Here is a 16,793-nt window from a genome sequence, read left to right as displayed (position 1 = left end):
AGGGAGTGCTGTGTCAACCCTAAAAATATCAAAATCTTGTCAGCAGTACATATCTGGAGTCTATTTGTGGTACTAAAAACGCTGAGGAATCCAATTGCTAATTTTATCAAATATTTTGATGTAGAAACAAAAGTGGCAGTGATCAATAGCTGGGATGGCAGTTTTCCGAACAGCAAGAGACTCCTGGCACTGCAAACACACAGGACATGCACTGAAAGTGAGCAAGACTGTTTTTAAGATTATATCTTATTTTTTCCTACCTAACTCAAACCCTCCGAAAAGCTGAAGTACTCACAGAGCTATCCCCTTTCTCAGACAGAGCAAAAGCAGAGGACCAACCAGTGATTCTACAGGAATAAAACAGCAGCATGTTACATGAGCACTAACTAAATAACTGCTCTTAAGTACACCTCCTCGGAGCCAGAGGTCCAATACAGCACACAAGCAGCAGCAGACTGGGCTGGCACTCGGTTTGTCACAGTGAAGGCTTTTAGTGTGACTACAGCAGCTGCATCCCCTCTCTTCAGAAGCAAACCAAACCGATTCCTCCAAGCACACGTGGTGCCATGGGGTAAGAAATGTAAGGTTATTCCTACAGCAGAGAAAGAGTTGAGCACTGTGGATGAACACCCACCAGAGGGAAGAATCCTCATGCTAACGAATACTTTGTGCTAGTGGATGAAGAAAGAAGAGCATTTAATCATTAAGAAAGGGAAGGAACTGAACGTTTTTAAAGGTTTCAGGCACACATGCTTCAGAAGAACACGAGCTATTTAGCTCTGCTGAGGAGCAGCCAGGTGGAAAGCTGTAGCCAGAGATAGGCAGAAGGGCAGAGCAGATAACATCCCATCCCCATGGGCTGCCCATTTGTTACTCCAGGCATCAATGCACCAGGGACAACCTGACAGGCATTCAGCACAACAGAACAGCACCAAAGTGCAGCCTGCCAGCACAATGCAAACCTAAGAGATTCAGTCTGTGATCCATGGAGGGACAGATTTTAATCTGATTTAAGCGTTTCCATGAGCTACATCGAGCTGCTTGCTTTTTGGTTGTATCTGAAAAAACACTCCAGCACTTGCCCAGGTGTGTTTCATGTTGGAAGGAGGGAAAGCAGCTGTCCTGTTTGCCACCTGGGAGGAGCTCGCTTTTGTGAACTGAAAGAAGGTGCTCAAAATCATTTCACCCAGCTGAGCTTGTGCTGTATTTGCTCATCCATAACAACAGTCCAAAGGAACTGCAGGACCAGCAAGTGATGTCTGCTGTGAGTCAAGAGAGCAGCCAGAAGTCTGCTGGGACACCACATCAACATACACTCAGGACCGAGGGAAAGAAAAGAGGCTGTGAATTGCTCTTCCACGTCTCTCAGCTTCCTGCTCCATCCTCCTCAATTTTCTCAGATGTGCTTTCTAATGCTTTGTTGCTTTGCATTGGGAAAAACAAATTCATACAGTAAAAGTATCGAGACAATCTATACGAGGAGCAAAGCTTTGTCTATGCTAAGTTGTTCTGATACATATGGCAGTAGCGTTCCCCATGCAGGTTCAGATGAAGCATATTCCCTTGCATACATTTCTGAAATAGCTAGAAATTAACATCTTATAAAAAATTCCTGTCTGTCTTGATATCAGAGGAAAAATATACAGCTCTGAAACGGTGTTTGTTAACTGATCCCCCAGAGCAAGCAGAGGGAACACAAGGCCACACAACCGCTCTTAGGAGGATTTCACATCAATATTTGCATTGCAGAACACCCTCTGCAGCAAAATAACAGCATTTCATAAGTTGCAATGCTATTAATTAGAAACCAAAGCATTCCTTGTTGAGGTTTTCCTCGCAAGCCAAATGCTGAGCTTAAACCTTCTAAGGGCCACTGTCAAGTCAGCTTTCGGTGCAAAGAGAAATAGCATTTCATGGTGGAGGTCGAACCTTTACAGCAGATGGAGAGCTCTGCATTCAGTTCATACTAGATTCTGTTTATTAAATGCAAATTGTGCGTTGATAATTATCTTACTGATGGCACTACGCAGGAATGACAGGCTGAAACCAAAAGTTGATGCTAGCAGCACAACCTTAGAAACTCTTTCAACTTGAATAATCTGCTTTATCAAGGAGCAAGGTATGCTTATTGTTTTGCGCTGAAAGGCTAAAAATGACTTCTTGTTAGTTTAATACAGTTTTTAGTTTGGCTGTTAAAATACACTTGGTATTTTTGCACCAAGCAACTGTGCTTTCTAAGACGAGCTGCCAGATTCATAGAAACAGAGCTGCCTGTAGGGACTGCAGTCACGAAGCAGACATTAACAGGATGTCATTCGCACATCTGCCGTGTCATCAGGTGAGTTCATTTCCTCTCTGCCCTCATATACACTCAGGAAGGTACAAGCTTCAGCACTGCGAAGATTAATGGTGCTCAGTGCTTTGAAAACCTATGCGTTAGGTGTTAATGGTGAGGGTAGAGTGTGGAATAGCACTAGAATGAAAGGCAATACATTTCAATAACCGCGCCAAACCGTATCAGGGCTTTCCGATTTTGAAGCAGAGCTAGAATGAGCCATTAGGATGAAATTGGCAGCACTGCTGTTCTCTGTGCTGCACACAGGAATCAATTAAAGTTGGAACAGTCAGTACGATAAATGGACAGATGAAAATAAACACGTGTTCTCTGTTCCTAGATTGGACTGCTCAAGCTCTCATCCCAGAAACCAGAGGACAGCTTGTACCACTCGAATGAAAAGCTGACTGATTGACGGGGGGGTTTAACACAGTGTTACTCAGTGTCAACAGATCCTGATCAAAAATAGTTTTATTTGAAATAATCAATCGTGGGGTTCCTGTTTTGTATTTTTTAACTCACCATCGACATCTCTCTTAGAAGAGTAGAGGTCACTTAACTATTGCTATCTTTGTAGAGTTTCACTATAAAAATTTTCAGGTGAAGCATGTCTGAGGGACTCAGCACATTTCTATTCCACAAGAAGCTCTTCCAAACCTGTCCTATGTCTCTAAAGTTTCTAATAACTTCTATTTGGACAGGCACCTACAAAGCCAGCAGGCTGCAACGCCCCAGAAAGTATTCTCCCCCCCACCAGGAACACTGCTATCATCTTGGCATCACTTCTCCTGATGCCTTTCTCATTACGCTTTGACAATCACCAGAGAGCCTTTGACAGTAAGGACAAAGCAGGCTTCATTTGTAAAAACTATTTTTGAGGGAGGGGAAGAAAAGGAAAAAAGGGCAGGCTGCCTCAGCTGCTGCCTTCAATTTAACATCTCTGGACTCTCGATTGCTTCTTCCATCAACTTCCTGACAGACGCCTTTACAAAGACCTAAATCACTGCAGTCTATTGTGAAAAGTGAAGACTACAAAATGTCAGGGTCACTAAGGAGCTCATGCTAGGTGTTAACATCAATGTCCTTGTCAGAAATTTAGCAAAATCCTATGAATCACTTTAATTACAGGGGAAGCATTTACTTCAAAGGATGCCAGATTTTCCCTTTGGATGGGCTCCACCATTACCTCTATTTTTGTACTATAATACATACAATGTGAGATATGCAACGTGATACTTAAGACTTCAAAAAACAAAACCCATTGGCGTTGATTTATAGCTGCAAACATTCACCATAATTTTAGTGTTGGGAAAAATAAGTACGTCTATTTCACATTTTATAGCCTCAGGGAAAAAAAAAGAGGAGAGTATATCATAGAAAATGGTAAAACAATACTGCACACAGCATATGTGCTGTGGCAATCTCCTGAACTGGCAAGAACTGCTTAGAAATGATCAACACAGCTAATGGGCTCAAAGACAACGTGCTCTCATCACAAATCACACCAATGGCACGGGGCCGTCGTGATGGAGCTCCTGAAACCTTGGCAAACTCCTTGAGAAAGACAAAATGTTTGAAGTTCTTAAATGATTTGTTTGAGAGTTCTGTCAGGCTTTGCACACCAGTTTTCAATCCTGTCGGCGTTCTGCACAAAGATACGAAAGAAGTGTTGCCATGAAAACCATCCTGTTGAGTGTAATCTTCACTTTGTATATACAATAGACTTTGCCTACACTAGAGGCTGTTTCCCTGTAACAAGAGTGATCAAATTAAACAGTGGGTTTCAGCAAAACCGGATTTACTATGGAACAGAAATGTTTCAGACTAGCATCTTCCAAGGAAGCATTCTCCCTGCACTTGAGTACCAACGAGTAACCATTGCAGACAGGTAGCATGGCACAGCATCCTTACACCACTGACTGAACAGCACTGACTAAAACATGACATCCTGAAATATGTGCTCTAATGCTTTCTATTGAATTTTGCAGAAGAAAATGGAAGGGAATGAAAGCTGCCTAAGTCAGACCTAAAGGCAAACTAAGATTTCCCACTATAAATCTAATTAAAATCATTTAAAAAAAACAAGTTGCAGAATGGCAGAAATTGGACTAGTTGAACAACTGTAACTTCACACTGCATGATTTCAGCTGAGATCACCTGGAAAAAGAATTAGGAATTAACCAGCTGCACTCCACAGCCCACCCTCCAATTTACCATTCTGACACAGCTGATTAATTAAGTTCTGAGGGCACACACAGAAGATATTTGTAATACTACAGCAAAATTTCTACTTTTTCTCCAATTACATTACTTTTGCTGGGTGATATCTTGGGATTTTATTTTTCCTACTTTCTCTTTAAATAGGCTCCTACTGAACACCATCAATAATCAATAGACATTCAAACATTAATAATTTCTGATCCCTGACAGTCTATAATGCTTAAAATGGAAACAAAATTAATTTTAGTCCCAAATTTATTATTTCTAGTGATTTTTATAAATAGATTTTGTGCTGGTGAGTAACAGCCCCAAGATGGGTGCTCTGCCTTGGGAGCAGCAGCAGCACACGCTGCAGCAAGACAGATCTCTCCCACAGCCTCCTGCCTACGTGACATCCAGAATAGGCCCTCTGTAACAAAGCATAACAATGGGGGACAAGATATCCCTCCCTTTGCCAGGCATCAAATGGACCTAGGGAAAAATATCCTGGGAAAGCAATATCCTGTTGTCACTCTTTTGAGAACGTGATTTCAAGAGGGAGAGCCTATGCGGCACAGTGCAGGTGAACGTGCTCTTGTTCAGCCCCAGCTCTTGGTACCCAGCTCACACCTCACCCTACACTAAGTTATACTGCCCCTTAGGGTATTACTAAAAATGTGTAAAGGCACAACAAAGCCTCGGTTCCTTGCACTCAGGAGCCCCACAGCCAGCTGTGTTGGCTGAGATGACAGGACAACTTGTCATCGAGCAGAAGAGACCAACGGAGCCAGCAGGGATGCTTGACATCAGTGCTGCCACAGGAGGCTGCCTAAACTCTTAGCACTCCACTGACCTAAACTTCTCCTTTTTTCCTTCACATTTTATTGCCTGGCTCCAGCAAACACCTTTATTTTTAAATGAGGGATGGTTTTTTTTGCCTTTATCTCAGCAGATTTGTAATAGGAACGCACATCAGGATGCACCATGCATTTATTCATCAGGACGCTGGTTTAGCCTAAATAATTATTAGTTTGGGCCCTTCAAAGAAGGTACAGACTAATTTAGTCTCAAAGTCTGCAGCCTAATTAGAATATAAACTCTCTCCACAGTTCTAAAGACAACTAAATTATAAATTACAATATACACAAAGGCAAATTGAGAAGTATTCTAGTGCTATCTTGGGACTGCAATAAAAAACATATTTTCTATAACTGATGATATGTAGCATATTATTATGTGAGGGTTTAAATACCTGATATCTACAGGAACCTATTTCTAGTGCAGCCTCCATGAAGAGGGTCTTTAAAACAACCTTGGATTTGGTGACCTTGAGGGGCTTTTCCCACCTTGCTCATTCTATGATTCTATGACCCCACAGAACCCACATTCATGGTATTATCAACAAGGATATTGATTATTTTTTCCAGTAAACCATTATTTGAAGAGGTTTTAACCCTCAGTAACATGAAGGTTCAGTGAAGCCAACTCCTGAGCTACCTGGCTCAGACTGTCACTGACACTGCCATATGTTCTCTGCCTTGATACGCTCTTGTAGCAGTATGTTAATCACAATTAACATAACACAGTCACAGTTTTGGACTACATTTATTCAGTGACCCAAAGAGACCCCAGCCTGCAACAATGATGAGCCCACTGGTTCAGAAAGAAGTCATCTCTGTTTCTTCAAATGAGCTCCCTAAATGATCCCTAAAACAATTTCCCATTGTGGGCCATACTGGTTTAGGTTTGGAAGCAATTTACATCTAGATCCTATTTTAGCAGTCTGTGGCTACATGGCTTGAATAACCAGACACTGCATCAGGGCAGGAAACAACTAAACTTAGGAAACAAATACAGCTTAAATCATCTGCTTGTCAGCCTTACAGGTCTCGTGTTTGTTTCAAAAAGCTGAGAAATGATTTTAATTTTGGTTAAGTCTAGTGCCACTGAAATGCAGTTTTGCAGAATCAATGCTTTGTTTCTCCGACTGAAATGAGAGAGGATAATCAAATTTTCACGTGTAAAATTGCTGTGATTAAATACCCAGATACTCCTGATAAGCTGTCCATGTTTAAAATACATGGAAGAACTAATGGCATTGGGAAGCATCTTTAACCTCATCAGAATGAGAAACGTGCAAGTTACTCAACAGGGAATGATTCACTAAAGCAAAACCCGAACAAGAAACGTTAGCTGATGCAACCTTACCTTACCTCACTCCTGCTAACAGTTTGCTACGGGCAGCATGAGCAATGAGTGCTGTACTTTGTGACACTATTCGGAAGATTATCAGAAAAATAAGTAAGTCTGAAATATATCTCTGCTTTAAAAGCACAGTTATTACCCAGATTCCTGCTTCCTCAGCCCCTTCAGGATGCCTCTCAGTTCCGCAGCTTTTGTCTCAGACCAAGGATGGTAACTGGGCTGTGGGCACCCACACGTCAGAATAGCAGACATGCAGGCTGTTCTAATTCATCTTGACAATGATATTTCTAGCATCCAAACTCCTCAGAAATTGAACGGTGTTTAATTAATTACTCCCGGGTTGTGTGCGTGTATCAATGTTCCCAGAATAGGATATTCAAAAATAATCCACAGGGAGGACAGAACGCCTGCATTTACTGCCCTGACTTTAAGAACACGCTTCCCATTAAAAAAAAAAACTCTGAAAAGCCAGCAGGGACTCTGGTGGGCAATTATTATTTCAAAGGCCAGCTTGTTGGTATAAACTGAAGGAGATTTACGAACAGCTTTCTTTCCTCAGCTGCTTCAGAATCAGTAATTACGCTCAAATATTGTTTGTGTAGAAGGATTATAGCTCATTTCAGTGTTAAGTCAGAAACATAGCACTGTTGGAGAAAGGATAACAGGACAGCAAAGCAAGGAAATGAAAGGCAGTGTTTTCGGTGAGCACTTTTCTGCTCGTGGTGGTTTTGGTGATGCAGGGTGAGTGTGTCTGCCCCATAAGTGCCCATGGCCAGAGCTGGCTGCAATGGGACACAGACAGCAAACCCAGCAGGGAGGGACCCTGTACAAGGCTTGCAAAGAAATTTCCCCTTGGATAAACAAGAGAAATGCCGGAAATAGTCATGAAATAGAACAACAGGGGAAAAATATATACATTTTATATATATATAAAATTTGGCTTACTTCTCTATCAAATCCAGCGTGACTCCTGGCACCAGTCTGACACTCTTCTGCATACAAAACCTGTGGGGGAGAGAACAAAAACAAAACACACTAATTGTATATTTAACAGCAAGGTCTATGTAAAAAAAACATGGAAGAAGGTTTCTTTGTTACAGCGTTTCTGCTTTTAAAATAGAGTTTGGGTGGAAAACTCACCCAGCACAACACCAGTGTCACACAGGGCCCTCCATTTCTGTCACACTCATGATTATGTGGCCGTTTTCAGTGCTGGTTGTCAGAGCTGGGCTCTGTCACAGTGACAGCACCCCAGTGCACGAGGGGAACAGGGTCCCTGGGGAGGGAAGGGAAGGGGAAGCAGTGCCCAGCATCCCTGAGGAGCCAACACTGCAGGCAGGGCAGGTGATGGAGGCCGGGAGCAATGTGTCATGTTCTAACATCACCGTTATTTAATTAAAGAAATGCTGACTCCACTTCCTCAGTCCTGTTCCTCCAGGACTGCCATCAGCACAGCACTGTGCTGGGTGCAGGTGGGAGGCAGCACGGCCAACAGCCCCGCTGCTGGGATGTGCTTTGTGGTTCAGAGAGCAGAGCTGGGAAACCACAGCTCCAGGAGGAATAACAGAGCTGTCAGTTGGAGAAATGACTTCCTCTCTGTGTCACCACGATGCTGGCCTGCTTCTCAGCATTCAGAAATCCGCTCTCTGCTGTGGAAGAGCTCATCGTGCAGCACAAGAGGTCTGTATTCAGCCCCTACTCCAGAGCTGAGGCCCCTCAGCAGACAGGGCTCCCCAGCCTCTCCTTTCCACGACACCTGCATCCATAAGGCTCTCTCCTAGCACACCAGAGAACAATTCTCTGAAGATCAAGATGTGCTGAGGTCATTTTGAAACCTTTCAGTCACTCTGGATGTCCTTGTGGTCCCCTTGCCTGCAGGACATCCATTATTGCCAAGACCAGGGATGGGCTCTGAAAACCTAAGTGTTCTCCAGGCTGCTTTGCTGAGGTGTGTGCCATCCATCACAAAAAAAAAAAAAAAGCAAAAAGGCATGATACTATCTATGAGTGCTACAGCAGAACCCCAGTACAATCCCTTAAACACAGACACCTTGCAGTGCTGCATTACAGAGCCACGGAGGGAAGCACCACTCTCAGACAAACACTGCAAGCAGATCTCAGCACGGCAGAACTGGGTTATTGGAATCAGACTGGAATCTCCCTGCAGACTGTGGATGCCAAAACACTTTCTCACTGTGCTGCTCAATGTCTCTACATTACGACATATCTGAAAGGATTAAAGCAAAGCCCGCACAACTTTGGGCTGTTACACATTTGTTTTCCACAAAGAAAAGGGTTCCACCTATCACCATGTCACACAGCATTTTGTATTTACTTTGGAAGCCTCTCATGTGAGTTATGATATGACCTCAGCACTCAGCAATATTTTACAAGCTCCCAGATTAATAGGACAGAGCTGCAAGCAGCAAGGCATGCTGCAGAAGAAGGATGAGCTGCCAGCCCCAAAGTGCAGCCTGGTTCCTTGGGCAGGCAGCAAGGGACCCCGAACTGATGAGCAGAGTCTCACCTGGTGCTGGTTTGCCTCAGGGCAAACAAATATATTAGCCTCCTTTTTGCAAGGATTTCTCCTGAGCACGAGGCTTTCGATTACAGTTGTTTGGACGAAGAAGCAGAAAGCTTCCCCTTGCATACAGATATTCAGGACATGTGTACACGAGAAATGCCACTGTGCCATTTCCTGCAATATCTGCAGCAGTGAGATATGCACACCTTTGAGGGTCAGCTATAAGCAGACATTCTCACACTAAATGCATTGCACAGCTGTCACTTTGCACAATCCTTCGGGAGCTGCACTGTGAGCAAAGATGTAAATAAACTTACATCTGGGCTATTTTGGTCAAGCCTTGGCTGCTCAAAGTTGACAATATACAACCAGACTGAAGTTGACTTAGAGAAGAAAAACACTCTGCCCTTACCACAGACCTGTTTGAGATCCACCTGAATGGGAGTAAAGCAGGCTTTTATTGCTTTTGTCTACGCTTGATCTATTGGTGCATTCATTTTAAAAATCCCCACCTCTGAAAATTTTGAAAGAGATGAGTTCATTAAGACCCCATGTAACTGCTAACAGACTATTTGCATTTCCTCTCTAACAAGCAGTGATTGCCAAGAAAATGTACTTGTAAACAGAATGTTCCTCATCCTGTATCTGCAACCTCCCTCTCATCACTCCAAGGCTCCAAACGTGATGTCTCAAGTGGATGGTTGGTGTCATCAGGCAGGAGATGTCAGAGCTGCAGTAGAAGTGCCAGTGCACACCAGGCAATAGAGAAGCAGTAACATGCATAACAATGCTCAGATTTTTCTCAGATAACCCAGGAATATTTTGAAACTCAGTTTAGTTAGAGAAGCCTAAGTCTAGGACAGGGGATTGGTTCAGTTAAACCCCCAAACCTGCAAGCAGAAATACAAAATGCATGCACTGGGAATAAATACTTTAAATGTTCAACTGACCCAACACAAAATCAGCTGTCAGGAGTCAAGCATTGACTCCCAGGCACTGACAAGCTTGCTACACGTGGGTCCCAATGCACACAACTGCACATTTAAAATTCTTGAGTCTAAGCCACTTTCAAATTTTGTTTCTTTTTGGCTTGAGGGGTTTCCTGTGCTTTTCAGGAGCCTCATAACCTTATGTAAGGGGCTTCCTCAGACAGTCCAGACAATTACAGCCTTCTCCTCCAAGTGTAAAATTGTGAAATTACACTTGCAGCTTGTTTATGTCTTAGGGGACTGACAATAACATCAGCATATGATGCACCACCAATCACAACTGCCAACGTAAATGCTGTTTTATTGCAGACAGTGCAAGAGGCACATAGATCTGCTCAAGAAGTACAGCAACTGTATTCTGATTTCTGCCTCTCTGCAATAGCTGGTTCTCCTTGGTTAGGTCAGTCAAGATTGACAATCCATGTCTTATCTTTAAACTTGCCTTATATATATAGTTGCAACATACATCTGGAATGTCAGCTCTCAGCAGTGACTACACATGAAGACAGTCAGTATGAAGCTACGCAGAGCTCAGGCACCAGAGCTCTGAAATTGCCAGTCAGTTTGATTAAGAGTTTTGTGTACCACATTCAGGTGCACGATTCATCGATCTGCGTTTCTATCACCAGCATCTTTTTTTTTTTTCCCTGACTGAAGTGGATGCAATTCCATTAGTGAAGTGATTTTGTCAATCAATTTATCCCAAATACACACACAAAACGGGATGTACAGGAATTTATTCATCCAGCTCTCATTTGCCTATAACCTCCATATGCGAAACCTCATTAACCCGTCAGTCCGGACTTGCAAAAATCTTTTATTTCAAAAATAATTCTGCAGAGCTCAGGGTCAGCTTTAACAGAAGGGCCCAACTGAATTAGAAGAGTATCTTTAATGACAAAGGCTTGTATCTTTATTTCTGGTTAAGTGCCTGCCTTAGCACACTGACATACAGCTTGCACTGAACAACTGGATGTGGAGGGCAGCCTGGCTCCATATCTATTCTTTTTAACTGCAGTGAATAACAGTAGTCTGCAAGCAAGCTCTTATTTACAGAACTTGCATGGATACAAATACAACAGTAATAATGCCAATCGATAGGGAATATAAAAGGAGTGTAATCTGCAGATTATAGAGATTTTCTCTTTTTAATACGTGCAACAAAAAGCAACACACACAACGTTTGGATTAGATATAGTAGGAAAGGCCTCACTAAGCAGGAGTCAGCACAGCACCCACCTGCATCAGCATCAAGGGTAGCTGAGGTTCATAGTTCTAAATCCTTTACCTGAAGAGCATTCTGGCAACCCTTCCTGCCAAACACAAGTGAGACAACTCCAAGCATCTCATGCTTACACCAGGAGCAGCTCTGCTCAAGAACCTGCCCTGTCACCCCTCAGCCATGTTCCCATGGAGATGCAGCAACACAAGTCTCCTGAACAGATCACAGTATCTGGAAAAACCTCTCTCAATTCATACAAGTCGTGCATTAAACACTGTTGTGTAAAGGGTTAATGTTCAGAGGGGACTTCCAACAAAAACAACTCTACCTGAGCCTTCACATCTTCACCTTAACGATCACTCAAACTCGAGCACAGCTCTGTATTACACAAGAACACCTTCACCTTACTTACGAAGCTTCAGTTTGTTGCAAACCAGTTCACCTTCAACAGAGATCAAAGCCCATGCTGTGGATTCCCACAAAGTCTTTACGAAATAGTGAAAACAACACAAATTAAGCAGGATCACTGCGTCTTTGTGGTACTGATTTAACTCATATTCACAATAATGAGTTACTCAGAATAATTGCAAGCCTCAATTCAGACAACCTGAAAAGCAATCGTTTAACTCCTCACTGCACATTAACATGGAGTCTTGATGAAAATATTCTCCCTGGAACTTGAGCTCAGACCTTCGTTTGCTGAATCTTTGTGACTTTTTGTTTTACTTCTGTTTTGCACTCTTTTCAAAAAGTTTTTTTTTTTTTAAAGAAAAATCCACATTTGTTTGTATCTGCCAAGTGGCACTCATGGTCACCTGTGGCTAGCCTTGAACTGACCAGGTAGAACATTGAGTTCAATTTCCAAGTCTACCTCTATAGATAAACACAGCTGAAAGCTTCAACTCACACCACACTGCTTGGCTAGCAGTGATTCAATGGCAGCCATATGATACGAGTAGCTCCCTGGAACCACAGTAACACACTATTTCTCAAAATTCCCCTCAAGGAATTTTGCCACATAGTGATTTCCTCAGCTTTTAAAGAAAGCAGGATTTATGCATGCAGCTTGAGAGTTTTCATGCTGTAGGCAGAGTTCAGGAGCAACCTACCAGGACCACATCAGCACCCAGGATGCAGACGAGGCCCCAGTCAAGGCAGACAGCTCGCCTTGAAGCACTGCCAAGCAGCAGTTGCACTGGAAGCCAGCGTGCTCCTTCCCCCACCTGCCTGGAAGGGAAGCATCCTGTTCTCTCAGGATTAAAAGAGATTAAATGCCTCTGGCTAAGCAGCAGGCTCAACCCTGTCACCCGTCTGCAAGTGCTCACTTGGGAGTTCTAATGAGTGCCTGATATTGCAACCAAACTTATCTTAGATAAACAATATTATTATCTTAGATAAACAATATTATTTTTAATTTTTCACGATAGAAAAAGGATATTAAAGGAACGAGAGGAGTGCACAGCTGCCTCTCTCATTCAGAAGTTTGCCATTCCTTGGCAGAAACCCTAGCCTAAACTCCCACAACTTCAGACTCCAGGTCCCTGACACATGGGTTGGAAAATCATTTTCTCATTAACCTTCCCAAAAATTCATATCCCTCCTGGATAATCCTCATGTCACTGCAGCTCTTTGCCCTGCTAAACTATCAAAGACTTTTGACTGTGCTTACAAGCAAAAGTTAGGTGTTCAAAGGCACTATGGATCTAACCCAGAACCCGGCCACATTAAGTCACTTTGTTTGCTGCTTTTAGAACTCAGAGAGAATCTGACTTGTGAAGTTATTACGAGCATCTCCAAAAGTCATAACTCTTGCAGATGCAGTGACTCAATTGCTTATGATTGTCTACCACGTCTACATGTTTCTGCCTGTTTTAACCTAGTCTAGCTAACGACCTGGAGTTTTTCATTCTGGACTACAAAGAATCTTAAGAGGATCAACTGAAATGTGCTGATAGCAATGAATCAACAGAGCTCTGTACCTGCGGGCACACACCGGATTCCTGACACCACGTCCTCAGCTGGCACCAAACTGCTGCTGCTCCTCTCCGCTGCTGGGTAAGAACACTGTTCTTTCAAAGCTCCTCCTGTATCTAGCAGGCTTTTGTATCCTTATGTAACATCTTTCTTCGGTTTATCGCTCGGTCTCTTTCACTACAGCATTATTTAATGCTACTGCATTGTTTACAGCAACTGCAATATTTGGAATATCATTTGTATGAAGGACAATTTGCAAGGAGTTGTTATTGCACTATGTACTATTTCTGCTCTCTGAAGAAGCAGATAGTTAATTCCCAGAACAGTAAATCCTTTAATCTGAGCAAACCTAGATATTGAGCTGGAATCTAAAATGTAATAAGTAGAAGATAACAGTTTTTTCACCTTTCTAGTTCTGATTAATAACAGTCCATCCCAGACACATAGTTCAAATCTTGTAATTCAATATTGCAGAGAAACATTAGGTTAAATGAAGCACTTGGATTAAGAAAATCCATCATTTCAACAGACAACGACACAAATTATGCACTTGCCATCAACAGTGGAGATGATACTTACCATCTCAGAGCAATTTTGATTGGTGTAGTAAGGCATGATGTGAAAAGGTCGGCCGGCAGATCGGGGATCATAGGGAGCAATTCATTAGCTTCACATGCTGCCAACTGAATGCAGTTCTTCATCGATGGAGGCAAAGGCATTTGAGCAAGAGGATGGTTTGGGTTAATTGCAGCCACCTGGACAGAGCACAGAAATCATAGAATTGGTGAGATCAGAAATTCAGAAAAGTAAATTTCAATCTCATTTTGAAAGTAACCAATGAAGAGCTGCCAACGTGCAACAGATCTTCAATTCAGAGGAAAAAAACCTTCCCTGTGCCTTTCTGAAACAGGTGAACAAAATAAACATTCAGCCACCCAAAAATTTTCATCTGTGGTGCTCAAAGGTTCTTAAATGAATTGCACCAAGAGACTGTAATGTATGCAGTGCCTTCACTTCCTTTCATTCAGGACCTGGAAAGCAAAGATCTAGCACAGTGACCCATGTGCTGCGTTATCCAAGCTAACAGAATACTTTCCACTCAAAGACAAACACTTTGGCCAGCTCCTTTTGTTCCATTTTTTTTCCTGAGTAAGGCAGTACAGTTGACTATGAAAACTCATTCTTTACCAACTTTATAAGTGAGAAATTCCATCTGTCTCAAGAGGAAATTAATTTTGTGTCTCACAAGAGTTATGGGGAATGCTTGTATTACAAACCACGAGCCTGGCACATTCAGATTCCTCTGGCTGAGCAAAGCACCCTGATAAGCCACAGAGAAGCTTCAGGTGCTATTTCACCAATTCTTCAGCCTACCAAGTTTTTTGATTCTTTAAATATTCTTTTTCCATTCTAACCCCAGAGGAGGCAGTGACACACTTCAGCTTTCCCAAGTTGGCCAAATTAGCTGAGATCTGTCCCTGCTCCCCACTCTGCTTTCAGCAAAGACCGATGCCACAACTTGGGTGACCCAAGTCACCTAACAGTCCTTACTGTACTTCTCATAAATGTAACCTGGATGTTAATAACAAAAGAAGATAATGACAATGCTGAAAACATCTTTTATTTTAGGAGAAAGGCATGACAGACTGTGGAAAAGTGCCAGCTCTTCACAGATGTATAAATACAAAGCAGTCAAACTGCTTCACATCTGCTATTAATTTCTTACAGAAAGACTTGCTCTCTGGGCATCCTCATAAATGAGCTCCACAGGTGGGGAGAACATTTAGATGAATTTTCTGCTTTCTGAGCAGTGTGAAGCACTGCAGCCTTGCTGGCTGTTGTGTGCTGGCAGTGCCTCTATGCTCTGATGGAGAAGGAGCTCCTGCTCAACTCCTGGCTTCTGCGCAGTAAGACTAACTAAAGAAGCTGTGACACATTCAATATAAATATTTGCCCATTAGGAGATGAACAATTAACAAGCAAAAAGTGAACATGGAGCACCAGCTAGTAATTACAGACCTTGTTAGATTTCTAGGGATAATGATGTAGCAAAACATTCTTTCACAAAGTAAGCGTGAAAGACAAAGGAGGGTAAAGCCCAGCATTAACTTCTTCTTTACTTAGAACATCCACCAAAGGCAGACTGTTACTACATTGCTCAGCTCCCTCAAGGATAAAACTCCACATTAGGGAGACACATGGAGGAAGTACGTGGCGAACAAAAGGTTAAAAGCAGAGCAGCAGGAACGCACTAATGCACAGCTGTAAGAATAGTAAACAAACTGAGCGACGCTTCCCTATGTGAAATGTTATCAAAATTATTAATAATACATATTTATCTACAATCGTCGTTTCTTCGTGTCTCAGCAGTTTCTGTAAACAAGCAATTAGATGAAGACCTTGCAGCAGCCCATAACCATCTCACAGCTTCTTCAGCAGAATCGCGCTCTCAGAACAGAACGATGCACACTTTCCTGGATCAGCTCGGTAAAAAAACACCCTTACTATCAGCACAGCACTTCTCATTTCACTTCTTGTTACTTCAGGGCAACTGACAACCCCCAGCCTTTCAGACAAAATAACAGCGATAATATTAACTTTTCAATTATACAGAAACAGGCTGCAATCATTCCTGTAAGATGGTGGAAATTAATTTGTTCTGAAAACAAACTATATGTGCCCCAGCTAAGGAGCACTTGGGTTTGCTATTTGCAAGAGCACTGTCAGAAGGACAAGCTAACAGATTTGCAAGCACTGCTGCCTGGGACTAACAGAAAAGGGAAACGATGCACGTCTTTGAAACTGCTGTTACTGAAAGCATTTATGTGCATATGCAGCTACACTGAGAAGCAAACATCAGATGAAAAAACAAGATGGGCACGTCTAAGTGAAACTTGGGAGAAACTGACCCAGCACAGAAACTCACTGTCATCACAAGTGTTGGCCAGACTTGCTAGCTTGACAGAATTCCTGCTATGAGAATCCTCTTCCCCTGAGAAGATATTGTTCCTCTCTCCCAGCAGATGGTGGATTAGAAAATCTCTCCCCCCAGACATGATGCTAATGCCAGATAACATTCTGCCACACTGTTGTTAAGCTAATTTTTTGAGAATTAACGTTGAAGATGGAAAAACAAAACCTGTGAGTTCCTCAGCTCCGATTAGGACCACACGTGCTACTGGAGGGGAGAAGCACAGGCACTGCCACTGCAACACTGAGCTCCCAGCCAGGTAGGAGCAAAACAAGCCAGCACACAGCTGTAAGCTGCACTGTCTGAAACTCAAACAGTATATGTGAAAATCAAAATGCAGCATCTCTTGCAGCAAAGCAGACATCCAGATGACA

The 16,793-nt window shown here is 42.6% G+C and overlaps 1 protein-coding gene across 4 annotated transcripts in view; it reads right to left on the bottom strand.

Annotated features, from left to right (window-relative positions):
• RPTOR (regulatory associated protein of MTOR complex 1) overlaps window positions 1-16,793 on the bottom strand; it is a 119,021-nt gene that overhangs the window by 67,541 nt on the left and 34,687 nt on the right. For all 4 annotated transcript variants that reach the window (XM_090122067.1, XM_090122068.1, XM_031598914.2 and 1 more), the window contains exons 6-7: window positions 14,028-14,203; window positions 7,685-7,744 (exon numbers count right to left, since the gene is read on the bottom strand). In XM_090122067.1, the coding sequence (XP_089978193.1) occupies window positions 7,685-7,744; window positions 14,028-14,203 (236 nt within the window). The remainder of the gene's footprint in view (window positions 1-7,684; window positions 7,745-14,027; window positions 14,204-16,793) is intronic.

Source organism: Phasianus colchicus, chromosome 20 (genome assembly GCF_987193195.1).
Source record: "Phasianus colchicus chromosome 20, bPhaCol1.hap1.1, whole genome shotgun sequence".
NCBI lineage: Eukaryota > Metazoa > Chordata > Aves > Galliformes > Phasianidae > Phasianus > Phasianus colchicus.
The sequence above is the reverse complement of the archived record's forward strand: the minus strand, read 5'-3'. Positions and strand labels throughout refer to the sequence as shown.